The following is a 16,293-nucleotide window of genomic DNA, read 5'->3' on the forward strand; positions in this document are numbered from 1 at the left end:
GGTCAGATGGTCTGGTATTCCCATCTCTTGAAGAATTTCCCACAGTTTATTGTGATCCACAGAGTCAAAGGCTTTGGCATAGTCAATAAAGCAGAAATAGATGTTTTTCTGGAACTCTCTTGCTTTTTCCATGATCCAGCGGATGTTGGCAATATGATCTCTGGTTCCTCTGCCTTTTTGAAAACCAGCTTGAACATCAGGAAGTTCATGGTTCACATATTGCTGAAGCCTGGCTTGGAGAATTTTGAGCATTACTTTACTAGCGTGTGAGATGACTGCAATTGTGCAGTAGTTTGAGCATTCTTTGGCATTGCCTTTCTTTGGGATTGGAATGAAAACTGACCTTTTCCAGTCCTGTGGCCACTGCTGAGTTTTCCAAATTTGCTGACATATTGAGTGCAGCACTTTCACAGCATCATCTTTCAGGAGTTGAAATAGCTCAACTGCAATTTCATCACCTCCACTAGCTTTGTTTGTAGTGATGCTTTCTAAGGTCCACTTGACTTCACATTCCAGGATGTCTGGCTCTAGGTCAGTGATCACACCATCGTGATTATCTGGGTCGTGAAGATCTTTTTTGTACAGTTCTTCTGTGTATTCTTGCCATCTCTTCTTAATATCTTCTGCTTCTGCTACGTCCATACCATTTCTGTCCTTTATCGAGCCCATCTTTTCATGAAATGTTCCCTTGGTATCTCTGATTTTCTTGAAGAGATCCCTAGTCTTTCCCATTCTGTTGTTTTCCTCTATTTCTTTGCATTGATCGCTGAAGAAGGCTTTCTTATTTCTTCTTGCTATTCTTTGAAACTGTGCATTCAGATGTTTATATATCTTCCCTTTTCTCCTTTGCTTTTCGCTTCTCTTCTTTTCACAGCTATTTGTAAGGCCTCCCCAGACAGCCATTTTGCTTGTTTGCATTTCTTTTCTATGGGAATAGTCTTGATCCCTGTCTCCTGTACAATGTCACGAACCTCATTCCATAGTTCATCAGGCACTCTATCTATCAGATCTAGGCCCTTAAATCTATTTCTCACATCCACTGTATAATCATAAGGGATCTGATTTAGGTCATACCTGAATGCTCTAGTGGTTTTCCCTACTTTCTTCAATTTAAGTCTGAATTTGGCAATAAGGAGTTCATGGTCTGAGCCACAGTCATCTCCTGGTCTTATTTTTGCTGACTGTATAGAGCTTCTCCATCTTTGGCTGCAAAGAATATAATCAATCTGATTTCTATGTTGACCATCTGGTGATGTCCATGTATAGAGTCTTCTCTTGTGTTGTTGGAAGAGGGTGTTTGTTATGACCAGTGCATTTTCTTGGCAAAACTCTATTAGTCTTTGCCCTGCTTTATTCCGTATTCCAAGGCCAAATTTGCCTGTTACTCCAAGAGTTTCTTGACTTCCTACTTTTGCATTCAAGTCCCCTATAATGAAAAGGACATCTTTTTTGGGTGTTAGTTCTAAAAGGACTTGTAGGTCTTCATAGAACCGTTCAACTTCAGCTTCTTCAGCGTTACTGGTTGGGGCATAGACTTGGATTACTGTGATATTGAATGATTTGCCTTGGAAACGAACAGAGATCATTCTGTCGTTTTTGAGATTGCATCCAAGTACTGCATTTCGAACTCTTTTGTTGACCATGATGGCCACTCCATTTCTTCTGAGGGATTCCTGCCCGCAGTAGTAGATATAATGGTCATCTGAGTTAAATTCACCCATTGCAGTCCATTTCAGTTCGCTGATTCCTAGAATGTTGTCATTCACTCTTGCCATCTCTTGTTTGACCACTTCCAATTTGCCTTGATTCATGGACCTGACATTCCAGGTTCCTATGCAATATTGCTCTTTACAGCATCGGACCTTCTATCACCAGTAACATCCACAGCTGGGTATTGTTTTTGCTTTGGTTCCATCCCTTCATTCTTTCTGGAGTTATTTCTCCACTCATCTCCAGTAGCATATTGGGCATATGTCTCTGCACATATCAGCCTGAAGGCACCCGATCTCAGCTGATCTCCAAAGCTAAGCAGGGTCAGGCCTGGTTAGGACTTGGATGGGAGACCACCTGGGAATACTGGGTGCTGTAGGCTTTTTGCCTAGATTTTTTTTTCTTTTTTTCTTTTTTTTTTCATAGAGGGAAGGGTGTGGTCAACTGCTAAGAACACCATTGCCTCCACTCTGTGTTGGAACTCAGTTCTGGGTCTAAGCAAGCGTGGCTTCCTGGTGCAGTCACCACCTTCACTCACCTGCGGGTGTGGACTTTTTGTCCACCTTGTCACCACGTGCAGCCTGGTCAGCCCTGGGGGCTGTGCTGTGTGCATCTGCTCTGCTCACAGTGCACCCTATGGTCCATCAGACTTCACTCATAAAAGGGAAGTGTAAGGATGAACTATTTCATAGTTAAGAATTTCAAGGTTGCAACAGCATTGACCAAAGCACGTGGGCACAGGTACAAGACCCGTGCATTAGAGAAGCCACAGTGTGGGCTTCAAGGACCCTCCAGGTGGGGGGTGGGATGGGGTCTGGACAGGAGTTTCCTGCACACGTGGCTCCAGGCTCTGTTGTCCGCAGGGTGGACGACTGTCAGCACTGCCTGTCTGTGTGGAGGGGCTCTGGGGCTGCCCAGCTCAGTAAGAACGGCAATGGTGGGAAGGGAGGTTGTGCTCCCTTAGCATCCCTGACCTCACATGTCCTCATCAGGGCAGCTAAGTGCCTAAACAGCCCCTTCCTCGTCTAGCTCTGAAGACCTGGAAGATGTGGGGGCTGAAGGACATGCAGAAAACACAATTCTGTAAAGCAACTATCCTTCAATTAAAAATTTTAAAAGATTAAAGAAAAAAAACACAAATAACAGCAATGGTGGGGCTTGCATTCTCAGCCAGCCTCTGCCAGATTCTGCCTGTGCTTATGCAACAGACCAAAACGCTGGTGCTCCCACCCTGTATCACAGATGAGAATAGAGACACAGAGAGGTTGAGCATCTTGTCCCATGTCACACAGATGCTGAGGGCAGAGCTGAGAACTGGACCCCTGTGGTCGTGTTTGGAGTCCAGATGCTGTGATGACCCTGCTGAAGTGGCAAAGACAGAGTGAGGGAGACCAGGTGGCCCAGGCTGAGCGAGGCACATGCACATGCACACATACACATGCACGTGGCCTTCACTTTTGGGGCTACAGAAGTCAGAGGAAGACAGAGGGCAACCAGGAGAGGCCAAAGTAGAGTCTAGGTCTATAGGGAGGAGAGGCCACACCTCCCAGGAAGCCAGAGTTTTCTCTTCCCTGATGAGTCTGTCTCAAATCCTAGATTCCTCTCCCTGGACCCTGGAAGTGACTGTCCAGTGACCTAACTGAGTTGGCTCCAGAACAATGCCTTCCCAGGGGTTCACTATCACTGGACCCCACTGCTGTCAGTAATAAGGGGGGGGTGAGTACGTAGTCTGGGCTTCATATTTGTTTGGAGACAAAATTTATTAGAAGAAGTACAAAAAACCGTGAAGGCAATTGGCATGAATATCTACAGAACACTTAAGAAACCATCTGCTATTTATCTACCTCCTCTCCTGTCATGAAAGTGGAAGGTGTGTTTAATCAATTAATTCTGTGTTCATCACACTGCTTCTGTAAAATATTTGCTTATGTGTTTATTTACATAGCTGCACTGTGTCTTAGTTGCTGCATGTGGGAGGTAGTTCCCAAATCAGGTATTGAACATGGCTCTACGCATTGGAGTAGTAGCCACTGGACCATCTGGGAAGTCTCTCCTCATACTCTTGGTGACAGTAACAGATCATAAACCTGCTCTGAGGCCCCCTTAGAGCTGAGGCATGGGGTGGCTGCAGTAATCCTCCTGTGGCTAGGATGTGGTTTATTGGTCATGACTCACTCACACTCCACGCAAACATAGGGCTTCTTCCCTGTGTGTGTCCTTTGGTGTCTGACGAGATTGGACATCACACTGAAGCTTCGCCCACACTCCCTGCAAACATAGGGCTTCTCCCCTGTGTGTGTCCTTTGGTGTCTGATGAGACTGGACATCACACTGAAGCTTTGCCCACACTCCCTGCAAACATAAGGCTTCTCCCCTGTGTGTGTCCTCTGGTGTGTGATGAGAACTGACTTCAAACTGAAGCTTTGCCCACAATCACCACAAACATAGGGCTTCTCCCCTGTGTGTGTCCTCTTATGTCTGGTGAGACGTGACTTCTCACTGAAGCTTCGCCCACACTCCCTGCAAACATAGGGCTTCTCCCCTGTGTGTGTCCTCTGGTGTGTAATGAGATTTTTCTTCAAACTGAAGCTTCGCCCACACTCCCCACAAACATAGGGCTTCTCCCCTGTGTGTGTCCTCTGGTGTGTAATGAGATTTTTCTTCAAACTGAAGCTTCGCCCACACTCCCCACAAACATAGGGCTTCTCCCCTGTGTGTGTCCTCTTATGTTTGGTGAGATTTGACTTCTCACTGAAGCCTCGCCCACACTCCCCACAAACATAAGGCTTCTCCCCTGTGTGTGTCCTCTTATGTTTGGTGAGATCTGACCTCCAAATGAAGCTTTTCCCACACTCCTTGCAAACATAGGGCTTCTCCCCTGTGTGTATCTTCTCAGGTGTGATTAGACTTGACCTATCCTTGGAGCCTTGCTCATGCTCTCCGTACTCGAGTCTTATAATCCCTGAGACCCCTGCCTCCATGAATAATTTGCCTGTGTCCTCTGGATTCAGCTTCTGGCTTGTGCTGGGCTCTTCGGCCATTCTCTCATGCACCTCAGAAGCTCCCATTTGTCCTTTGGGTGTGTAGGAAGAGGCCGTTGAAATCCTCTTCAGCCTTATGCAAAGTTTGGGGCCTTTCAGCAAAGGATGGGGCCTTTCCTTGGGCTCTCGACCCTCTGGTTTGCCACTCGGTCTGTGTGGATCAGAATATTGCTGCTGCTGATTTTGACTGCCTGGGCAGGGATCCTCTGGTTGGAGGTGGTCTCCTATAGATGGCCTCAGGATGATCTGAGAGGGGTGATTGCGTTGGACATGTTGGCTGAGGAATTTCTGACTGGAGAAGGACAGAGAGCAGGAGGCACATGGGTGGATCTTGGGCTTTGGTTCTGCTGAAAGAGGAAGTTTTAGTCAGGTAGCTGGTTTGCCATGGTAAAGCCTGCCCCAGTAATCATCTTAGTGTTGACGGTGCACGATTTGTCTCCCATCAAGTGTGTCTTTACAGTCCACTTTTCCATTCCATTCTTATTCTCTACATCTACAGAAATCCAGGAAGCTTGCATCAAGGGCCTTTTCTACATACCACCCAGCCTAGGGACCTTTCAGTAGCATCAGAGGCAGCGTCTCTCCTGATACAGGTGGATCTGCAGGGACCTTTCCCTGCATGTAAGTATCTGAAAAGTCGTGTCACAGTGGCCACAGGTATTTTACCCTACTGAGAGATAAGACTCTTGATGACTTAGGTGGAATCTTCCTGAATGGCTCCGTGTGAGGGGAAAGGGTCTATTAAGTTAGGGGCACCTGGCCTAGAGCTCTCTGCATATGTGAGGCAGCACAGGGCGTGGTTAGAGCAGGTGTGAGTCAAGCTGTATTTGAGGCTTCTTGTTCAAAGAGCAGCCTTTCAAAGAAACCACTCTACAGGAAGTGGGTTTGAGACTGGACGAGACCAAGAGGCCCAGGTCCTACTGACTACAGGTCTCTGGCTCCTGCTGCCCCGGTTGGTTCATAAATTGCTCCTCTCTGTTTTCTATACATCATACAATAAAGACATGTCCTTTCTCAAGCCTCACCAATATTCATACCTCTAATTTCACACAGTCTTAGTCCATTTAACGTGCACTAGGAAGTCTTGCTTAAAAATACATCTCCAGCCAGACTCCACACCCTCACTCCCAAGCATCTTTACCCAGGCCACTTTCCCCTCATGTCTGGCAATGAACTGACCTCTGAGGGGACTCCCCACTGCTGTCTCTTCCCAAAAATTAACTGAAACATCATCTTAGAACAGAGAACATGCCGCTTGGAGCTAATAGCCACATGGTTGTTCTGTGTCACCCAGGAAGACCCTAAGGCCTGCACATGGACATTGACGCTGAGGCTTCTGTGTTCCATCCAGCCTCCTTCCTCTCCCTCTGTGCTTCCTCCTGCAACCACTGACATGGCCTCTCTTCCAGGCCCTGAGGCTGCAGCACTGGCTGCTCCCTTGCCTGGAATCCTGGAATCCATAGGTGTTATCTCTGCAGAGACCCTGCCCCACCATCCTCCGCCACACCCCACTCTGTTCATGCTGATCCGAGGCACTTTTCATGCACTGGTTTTCCTCAGAGCACCAGCCCCTGTCTGGTATGAAGCCCATGCTGCCCCAAGGCAGTGGTTCTGTCTATTTCAGTGTGTGTAGCCCTGTCTGGCACAAAGTATGAATTCACATGACAACAAACTGAAACAGTAACTGAATGCAAATCACTGTATGCATGTCACTTAGAAATGTGGAGGAAATGAGGAAGAAACTGGTAAAGGTGAGAGAGCTGGTAGGTGCTAAAAAAACTTGCTTTTTGCTTCTAAGCCTTTCAGCAGAAGGTGATGTTACATATTTTTTGCATGAAATATTGAAAATTACAACTAATATTTTTAATATAAATATTTTTCCTAACAGTCTTATGAAATGAATCAAATTCTGAGGCATTTTAATTGCAACTTGACTGACTTTAGACTGGATTGGACTCTGCTTCAGAATCGGACCAAGGAAGCTCCCCAGGATGGGGTGGAGCGCTGGAAGAGGGGTGACGCTCACCTCTCCGGGCCGAGAGCTTGCTCTTCCCCCTGTTGTCCATCTTGATGCCGAGTTCCTTGCCATACTCGTCCCCGTACCAGACCAGCAGCTCACAGCCCGGCCTGACCACCTGGCGGGTTCGGTAGAAGATCTGCCCGTGATACTGCAAGGCCACCAGGTTCTGCTCCTCATCATCCCGGGCACAGTTCACATACCTGGGATCAAGGCCAGGAAAGGGAAAGAAACCACAGGTGAGGAGACCCTTCCACTATTGGACCACGCCCAGCTCCTTGCCTTCAGGCTCTGAGGCTGCCATGGTTCCCACTGCCCCTCATGGGGACCTTCTGTACACACTTTAGACCTGGCTGTGTGAATTCCTATTTCCAGATCCTGTTTCCAGTCCTCTTCCTGGCTGGAATGCTTTTCTCTCCTTACCTAATTAGCCATTGTCCAGAGCCCAGTTCCAGACTTGTCTTCACCTGGACTGTCCATAAGACTGGTGACCTCCAGCTCCCCTAAACTCTAAATTAAGTTCTCTTTCATTCAACAGGACTTGGTACTCCTAGGCTAGCATGCACCCCTCAGCACTCACCCCAGCCTTCCTTCTCTCCAGAGGCTTTTCTCCAATCTCCCAACATGTATCCAGGGTCCTATTCACTTGCCCACCCTCTCCCATGGAAACATGGAGAGTGCTCTGACATAGCTTGAGACAGAGAACAGTAATAGTTTATTCACTTTCTGCCTGCCCTGATGAAAGTAGAGGCCCTCAGAGAATGGCCATGCTCACGGCCATCCTGCTCCCCATTCCTTCTCAGGCCTCAGGGCCCACTTCTCACTGGAACCGAGCCTGGGGAGGTTGTTGCCCACACGGACTCAAGGTCTCCCATGTTAGGTTATCCTGGTGCTGTGCAATTATTCAAAAATAGAAAAAGTAAGGTTACTATTCCTAAAATCAATTGGTTAATGTCTGTCTTCAGTATGTTCTCCAAAAGGACATGGGTTATGTGATCTGCTTCAGTAATGAAGTTCACTGTCTAAACTGGGACACAGAGTGTTTGGTAAGTGTCAATTAAGTGAGGTAAAGTGTCCCTGGTGAATCTAGACTCCTCAAGTTGTGTTCAAGTGCCTCAGTTTTGTTGAGCATATAGACATATTTTGAGGGCACATGCTATCTTTTTCTTTCTTTCTTTCTAATGTCTTTTGAAATGAAAGAGCATGATATGGAGGGAAAAGAGGCAAGAAGATGTGAAAGCTACCGAGGGAGATGGGCTGAGAAGGAAAGGGGTGTGGGTTTGAGGGAGGAGCGACATCTACAAACTGCAGGCTCACTGCACCCACCTCATCCAGTTGGCCAAAGACGTGTCTTTTCCATCCACATACTCGTAGCTGTTTCTCCCTTTGGTGACCTGAGTGTCAGAAAAGAGATACAAGCTTTCTTCTCTCTTTTACTTTATTTTATTTTATTCTTTTGGTAGTAAGTAATAGAAGAACTTTCCCCTGCTGGCATTGGTGCTCTTCAGCCTGCATGGATTCAACTGCCAGTCGGACCACACAGTAAGCTCCTTAGTAATCATTTCAAGTCTGAGTCTATTGGCACATTGAAGGCAAGGGCTGCACAAGTGAAGGGTCATTTCTGTATGCCTGTACCACTGTCTCCCAGCTCTCCTCTGATCTTTAGATAGAAGTCTTGTGTGCCTGTACCACTGCCTCCCACCTTCCTCTGACCTTTGGATAGAAATACTGTGTTCATGCCCAGTGCACACAGTACACAGGGCTGACTGTGTCATTGCCGACCATGTCATCACCATCCGTGTCCTTGCATGTAGACATGAAGTACACCCCCACAACACACAAACGATTAGAGCCAGAGGACAGGGAAAGAAGGCTATTTCTCACCATCCAGCAGTATCCACTGTGGGAGTCCTCTTCATTGTATATGATCTGACCCTCGTAGGGGCCAAAATGCAGGCCCAGTGGCAGATCGGATCCCTCGTTCCACACTCCAAGCCCAGCCTTAGGGATGCCCGATGGCCTGATACTTAACCCAGGGGGCAGAGTGAGGGCTGAGCGGTTGGCATGCCCCTTTTCCACTGCAGAGTCCTTTACAAAGGTTGGGGGCCCATGGGCAGCACAGCTGTCGATGAAGAAGTTCTGACATTCCTCACAATCTGGAGGTGAGAGCAACAGGGATGAGGGGAGGTATAGTGATGTTGCTGGTTGTAAAGACCTTCAGAAAGAGCTGGGGCACTCACGGCCTTTGGCCTTGATCCTGTACCCCAAGTCCTAGAGGAAGGGGATGATTGGGGGACCAAATGGTGAGGTGAGGTTATTGTACCAAGGTCTCATAACCCCTTCTCCATGAGTGGGCCAGCAGGGTCACTCACACAGGTAGTTGTCATCCTGGGGCTCGCTGACCTCTTGGTACACATGGCCCTTTCTTTCTTGTATGCTGTACCTCTTCACTTTGGTCTCCTTTCTTCTGAGTTCTAACATGGAGAACAGAAGCTAAGCAAGGCTGGTGGGGTCTGGAGAATTAGTCCCTGTTTTACCAGAAAGGGTGAGATCTCCTACTTGTCCATCTATACAGTTTGTTAAAACTTTTTCACATTTATTTTTCAAACTTTTACTTTTGTACTTTTATGTTTTAATGATACATTATTTATTGGCCATGCTGTATGGTTTGTGAGATCTTAGTTCCCTGACCAGGAATGGAACCCACACCTCCTGCAGTGGAAGTGTGGAGTCATAACCACTTAACCACCAGGAAGTCCCTTCTCTATACTTTGTTTCTTCTCCCTTTAACTACTGGTTCAGAAGACTGAGGCTCCACACTGACCACAGATGCCCAGTTCAGTGTTAGCTTCCCGCACTTCCTGTTAGTAGGTTTAACTTCCCAACCTTCTTACTTAGGAAATAGTTCACTGACACATCTACTCAGAAAATATATGTGAAGGGCATGACACGTAAAGCATTGAGCAGAGGTCTGTGTATAAATACTAACAAAGTGTGGTCCCTATCATCACAGCTGGATTTATTGAACTTCTTGTAGGTGTCAGCACTTGTGCATTTCATGTAATCCTTCCAAACACCGTATGCTCAGCTTCACTTTACAGATGAGCAATCAGGACCTCAGAAAATGTATAAGATTTTCCCAAGGCCCCAGTGCTAACTTTATGCCTCAGATCAGTCCAGCTTAAACCCACGCCTACCCAAAGTCCACACCCCACACCTAGGCCATACTTATTAGCTTTTCTACAGGGATTAGAGGAACTAATTAGAGGAACTCCACAAACTTTATCTTACCAACTTTGTGTCTGGGGTGCTTTCCAGGGGTCCTCGCTTCTCTGGAAGGGGGCACTGGTTTCTGAGCCTGTTTGGAGCCACTTTTCTTCAGAAATTTTGCTGCTCCCGGCAATTTCTTCAAACTAGATACCTTATTTAATGGTCCCCTGGACAACCTCTTCCATGTGAGTAAAAGACAACATGTATTTCTTTAGTTCTTTAGGACTGTATGAAGTGTTTTTACATGCATGACTTTAGTTAATACTTTGACAATTCTTGGAAATACCTGGTGGAGGGGGGCTCTGAACACTGGAGTGTAAAAAAAGGACCTAAGTGGGTAGTGAATCAAAACTAGAATTCATATCTTAAGATTCTTTCTCTTCAACTTTCTGCATAAAAGTGAGAGCAACGCAGGGAGAATAGCTTGAGGTCAGGGAAAGAAGAGGGTAAGGGCTCATAGAGAAATCCGTGAGGTTTTCTACTAATTAGTGGACTTTAGATGGAGGAGGAAGTATGGAAAATTACAGAGGGGACAAAAGGCATCTGGAAAATAAAGTGACAAAGTAGTGAGATTGAGAAGAGAAAAGATGATCTGCAGAAACACATTCAGACAATAAAGAAAATGAGCTGAAAGTTTCAGGTTGCCATGTCCTAGAGACAATGTTTGGAATTAAAATAGCTGGCCTCATCAATTCTCCTTGAAGAAGGCTGTACGACTAGTGGGCTCTCCTCAGTTTCCTGATCTATAAATTGGTATACATGCTGATTCTTAATGTTATAGTGGACATGAAGTTTAATAACATTCAACAAATCATTGTGTGAGCTCTTTAATACAGTATGAATGTGAGTGTACATCCCTGCCATCAATATATCCCCTTGACTGCTTCTATATTTGAAGTCTAGCTCACAAATACCACCCTCAGTATTCCTTGACCTTCTTATTCCTAGATGAATGTTTAAATGTGGAGTCACTCATTCACAAAACATTCAGAGGGCCCTTAGGGGCTTTGAGCTGGGCCTGGACATCTGAGAATTAACGAGTATGGGCTATGCTCTCAAAGCTCACAAAACAGGGGCAGGCTAAACAAATGATTCCAAACAGGAGAGTTGTCTAATCAGAGCTCAGAGGAAGGACTTGTTACTTCCTCCTACAAGAATGAGCATTTGAAATCATGTCCAGATGATGAGTTTCTACTCAAAAGCTGGTAACCTATGTGAAGCCCTTCAGTTATTTTCTTATTTGTTGTTTTTGAGTCATAAACCTGAAGCTTGTCAGAGCTGCAAGTTACTTCCTCTTATTGGAGTAGGAGTCTCTGAGGTAGGGATCATGTCACCTTCTTCATCCTGGACCGTCCACTCTACAAACTACCCAACATGTCCTTAAGCTTCCCTTAGTCGGATATCCCTCACTAGCACAGCACAAAAGAACTGAGTTTGAAAACATCTCTCAGATGAATGATATAAAGATGTATGAAGAAACTTTATAGAACTATGGAAGTTCTAACGACTTTGTAAGGGGATTAGAGAAGGGGCTTTGCATTAGATTGTACCACCAGTGATACTGTGATCCCACGAATATAATCAAACATTTTTTTTACCTCAGTTTCTTGATCTATAATGGTGATAGCTATATACCTACTTATAGGTACTGTAGGATTGTTTTAAGGTTTAAGTAAGTTTATTCACATAAAATGCTTAAAGTCTGAAATATTGTGAAAATAATGTAACAATAGAACAGCCTACTATATTTGCTGTTCTTACTAACTATAAAGACGGTAATGATATCAGACATTGTGCTAAGGATTCAGGACAGGAAGGCAGCAGTCTCCAGGATCTCTGTGTTTCCTCCTATTCTCACCTGTGACTGGATCCGTGAGGAGGATTCTTTTGTCAACAGGATTTGGGAGACACTCACCTTCTGGTGTTTACTGGGCTCCCCTCTGAAGGCCATCCCAGAAGGTTTACCTAAAAAATGATGAGAATCAGTGTTTTGGTTGGTAAATGTTTCCAAACTCTGGGCATTCTAATTAAGGACACAAAATTCTGAGCCAGAGAGTGACAAGGACAAGGATTACCAAAGGAGGAATGGAAAGTGATTTCTGTATCATCAACTCCTATGCTTCCACTGGGAGCATAATATAATTTTATTAAAATTTAAAAAATATGAAACTTCATCTGTGCTGCATCTGATGCCCGTAAAGTATCTAATAAATTTACTAGACTTTCATGACAAAAATACTTAACAAAGTAAAAATAGAAGGAAGTGACTGCAATATAATAAAGGTCATATATGAAAAGTCTATCTCTAACATCATAGTCATCAATGAAAAGCTGAAAACTTCTACGATCAAGAGAAAAAGGCAAGGATGCCCATTCTCAATACTTCTATTAAATATAATATTAGAAGTCCTAGGCAGGGCATTAGATTAGAAAAGGAAACAAAAGGCTTCCAGTTGAAAAGAAAGAAGTAAAATTATGTCTGCTCACAGAGGACATGATTTTACGTGCAGAAAAAAATTTTTTTTCAATTTTATTTTATTTTTAAACCTGAAACACTGTATTAGTTTTGCCAAACATCAAAACGAATCCGCCACAGGTATACATGTGCTCCCCATCCTGAACCCTCCTCCCTCCTCCCTCCCCATACCATCCCTCTGGGTCGTCCCAGTGCACCAGCCCCAAGCATCCAGTATCGTGCATTGAACCTGGACTGGCAACTCGTTTCATACATGATATTACACGTTTCAATGCTATTCTCCCAAATCTTCCCACCCTCTCCCTCTCCAACAGAGTCCATAAGACTGTTCTATACATCAGTGTCTCTTTTGCTGTCTCGAAAATTTTTTTAAATTACACACACACACACACACAGACACACACACACACACACACAAAACCTGCACAGAAAGTTACATGGTAGAAAATCAACATTCAAATATCTTTCCATGCATGAACAACAACCATTCCAAAAAGGAAAATAAGAAAACAATCCTATTTGTGTTTTGTTTTTTAAACCTATAGTCAAGAGCTAAGTGAATTTATAGTCTAGGGTATGTTTAATTGCCTTTCATTAAGGATGTTTCGCAAAAATAATTCTTTTTACAAAGAATGATAAATTTTAAACATAAAACACTGGAAAACCTATACCTTCACCTTCATTCAGGCTCATGTCAATACTCAGCCACAACCACTTTAGAATGCTGAAAATTATGTTTTCTTTGCTAATGGCTGAGATGCAGTTGAGACCTAAGCCCAGGCTGGTTTCTTGAAGACACCTCTAAATCCTTCTGGCCCCTCACCTTGTTGCCTTGGTGTCCATTCTTCATCAGAATCCTCAGTGTCATCTACCTGGGGTTTGAGGACCTGCCTGCGGTGATGCATGAAACCTGGTTGAGTGGCTCTGAAAACCTGGAAAGAAGCAAAATATATGTTCTAAGAAGGAGGCACAAAGCACAGAAGCGATGGAAAGTGTCACATAGTCAGGGAAATCAGTAGGATGGGCTGGAAGAATGTAGAACAAGGCAAGATGTGAGCTCTGCACTGACAGGGTCAACCCCACTTTGGTACAAAACAATAAAAATTCCCTTCAGGTTAGTCTCCACACAAAAGGGACTGTGAGCAGAAGAAGCCACCTAAGAGAGGGCCAAGTAAACACTAAGGGTGAAGACCTGTTTCATGTTTCCCAGGCTCACAGGCACCCAGCACTTCGTGTTACCTATAGCAATCAGCGCTTCGTAGTTCCTTTTCACATTCCTATATCGGATTTTTTCCCAGTCTCCCATCTCTGCCCATTCTTCCTTGGTGAAGTATATGGAAATGTCTTTGAAAGCATCTTTGGCTTAAGGAAAATAGTAGATTCCATCAGTGACTTACTAATATATGTCAGACCTTAGAGCTGACTTCTCCTCCACCTTTTGTGCAGGGAGTAGCCTGAAGCTACTGGATGGTCTCTTTGAGACAGGGATGAAGACTTTCCTTCCTGCCTGTGTCCTGCTTAACTGAACAAACACTGAGCATTTTCCTAACTCTCCCTGGACACAGAGCAGTTGGTGATGCTAGTGTCCTGTTTTGTCCCACTCCTCCCCACCATCTCAGAGAGGACCAGGCATTCCCATCCTGTGTACATTCACAGAGAAGTTCACTCAGCTGCCCAGGCAAGCAGTTTGTGATCCTTCAGGGACCAGCGCCATGTCCTTCCTATAGAGCTGGCTTAGAGCCCAGCTTTGCCACCTCCGCCTCTCACCATGGGCTTCCATTCTGTTCTCCCAGCATCTCCCTCAGTGCTGTTCTCTGGAGACCTGTTTGGGCTCATGGCCATGGGACTGCCTCAATGCCAAGGTGCCTGTGGGAGAAGAAGATGCTGAGATGGCCCAGACCACTGTCCAGAGCCTGGTCTGTCTTCCTTGGGTGGAGTGTCCAGGGTAGGAAGGTGTGGGGAAAGTCGGAGTGAGGGTGTTGGTGAGAGGGACGGATCCTGACCAGCTATGACAGGCCAGCCTAATGTGAACTAGATTTGGTTTCTATGGTTCCCTACAATTCAGGCCCTCTGAGGAAAGGCACTGGGAGGGACGTGTCTGTGGATGACAGAGGGAGTCCTGAGGAGACTTAGAAGCCCATAACTGCTGGACTGGGGTCAGGCTGAAATCAGGGCTCTGTTCCAGTGCACGAGAGGGAATATTTCTCCAAGAAGTGTTTTGAAGATCTCCGCCTGGGAACTCGGAAAAATCTGGGCATAACATGGGTTCTACGTTTCAGAGACAAGTCGCTCTGCTTGAGGAGATCTGCGACACGGGGGCTGAAGGAACTGGGATCCTCAGACAGAGGAGACTGGGGATGTTTTGGCTGATGTAGAATGTGCAGGGTGAGAGAACTTGGGATCTTTGAGGCTTAGGAAATTGGAGGTTTCTTATTAAGGGGCTTTAGGTCTCTGACAGGCAGGACAGTGGGAGTCTTGAGGATGAAGAGTTTTAAGAGCTCCCAGGCTGAGGTATTCAGGGTCTCCGAGGTCAAGGAAATTTAGTCTCTCTGCGGGTACTATTTTGAGGGTGCCTCATCCTGAGGGGAGGAGAAGGCAATGGCACCCCACTCCAGTACTCTTGCCTGGAAAATCCCATGGACAGAGGAGCCTGGTGGGCTGCAGTCCATGGGGTCGCTAAGAGTCGGACACAACTGAGCGACTTCACTTTGACTTTTCACTTTCATGCATTGGAGAAGGAAATGGCAACCCACTACAGTGTTCTTGCCTAGAGAGTCCTAGTGACGGGGGAGCCTGGTGGGCTGCCGTCTCTGGGGTCACAAAGAGTCGGACACAACTGAGGTGACGCAGCAGCAGCCTGAGGGGAACTGGGGTTACTCTAGGTATTTGAGGGTCACAGCACTAGGGGATTTGGTGTTTCTGGGGGTGAAGGGACTTGTAGTCCCTGAAGCTGACGAGATGCGAGCTCCCTTCAAGTTAGGACCCAGGTTCTTCAAAGCTGATGGGATTTGGAGCCTCTCACCCTGGAATTTGAAGCCGTCAGGGTAAGGGTTTGTGAGGGTTGTGCAGGGTGTGTTCCGGTAAGTCTCCCAGCTGTCCTGCAGCGCTGCCAACCCCGGTCCTAGGCTCGTTCAGAGCTCGATGGCATGGAGTCCTCCCTCGTTGAGGTGAAATGAAGGGCGAGCAGCTGGCCTGTACCCTGTCAGGCACAAGCAACCAATCGGCGTTGTGATGGAGGCAGTCCTGCCAATAGGTGCTGGAAGGGTGTGGAGAGAGAAGGAGGCCCCACCCAACCGCTCAGGGATTGGCTGCTCAGGGGCCGTTTCTGTCAAGAAGTCTCCAGCGCACAGGCGCATTTTGGCCATTTTCTTTGCTTGTTTTCAGGCATTGCCTCTTAGGCCTGTATCCTCAAGTGGGAGGCATGTCCTCAGGCTGGATGTTTCCTTCCAGTGCCCTCAACTAGAATCTCAGCTCCACCAGATGGCAGTCATGCTCCTGGACTTTCTCCTAGGCCCACCTGTGCCCTACCTTGTCAAATCCAGTTTTGACAAGATCTCCTATGGGGTGAGTACCGCATTATTCAGGGGAAAACGGTGTAATTAACTAAATTCTGATGAGACACAAGATAAACAACGTATGGTCAAAGATTTAAATGAAACGCATGGAATAGGTATGTTAGAAAAAACTTGGAGGATTTTTAACCTCAAAGTAGAAGTGGCACTGATGAGTAATCTGTGTATTTAATGTAGGTATCAAAAGCGTTCAGAAATGAGATATAA

The 16,293-nt window shown here is 46.0% G+C and overlaps 1 protein-coding gene across 1 annotated transcript; it reads right to left on the reverse strand.

The window, feature by feature from the left end:
* Positions 1 to 3,881: 3,881 nt before the first annotated feature.
* LOC129640249 (histone-lysine N-methyltransferase PRDM9-like) lies at positions 3,882 to 14,350 on the reverse strand. The gene is made up of 10 exons (XM_055565453.1): positions 14,275 to 14,350; positions 13,744 to 13,870; positions 13,338 to 13,438; positions 11,954 to 12,003; positions 10,060 to 10,216; positions 9,141 to 9,242; positions 8,653 to 8,924; positions 8,095 to 8,162; positions 6,778 to 6,971; positions 3,882 to 5,095 (listed from the first exon to the last, which is right to left on the reverse strand). The coding sequence occupies exons 1-10, from the start codon at positions 14,348 to 14,350 to the stop codon at positions 3,882 to 3,884; spliced, it is 2,361 nt and encodes a 786-aa protein (XP_055421428.1).
* Positions 14,351 to 16,293: the final 1,943 nt, after the last annotated feature.

This window comes from Bubalus kerabau, chromosome X, assembly GCF_029407905.1.
Source record: "Bubalus kerabau isolate K-KA32 ecotype Philippines breed swamp buffalo chromosome X, PCC_UOA_SB_1v2, whole genome shotgun sequence".
Taxonomy (NCBI): domain Eukaryota; kingdom Metazoa; phylum Chordata; class Mammalia; order Artiodactyla; family Bovidae; genus Bubalus; species Bubalus kerabau.

What these genes read in the sequence shown, in the direction of transcription:
- LOC129640249 (XM_055565453.1), bottom strand. Translation starts at nt 14,350, where the DNA reads ATGAGCCCAAACAGGTCTCCAGAGAACAGCACTGAGGGAGATGCTGGG. An exon ending in TCTTTGGCCAACTGGATGAG is followed by an intron (nt 6,972 to 8,094) that starts GTGGGTGCAGTG and finishes CCTTGATCCCAG; the next exon opens with GTATGTGAACTGTGCCCGGG. An exon ending in CAAGCTCTCGGCCCGGAGAG is followed by an intron (nt 5,096 to 6,777) that starts GTGAGCGTCACC and finishes CTCTTTCAGCAG; the next exon opens with AACCAAAGCCCAAGATCCAC.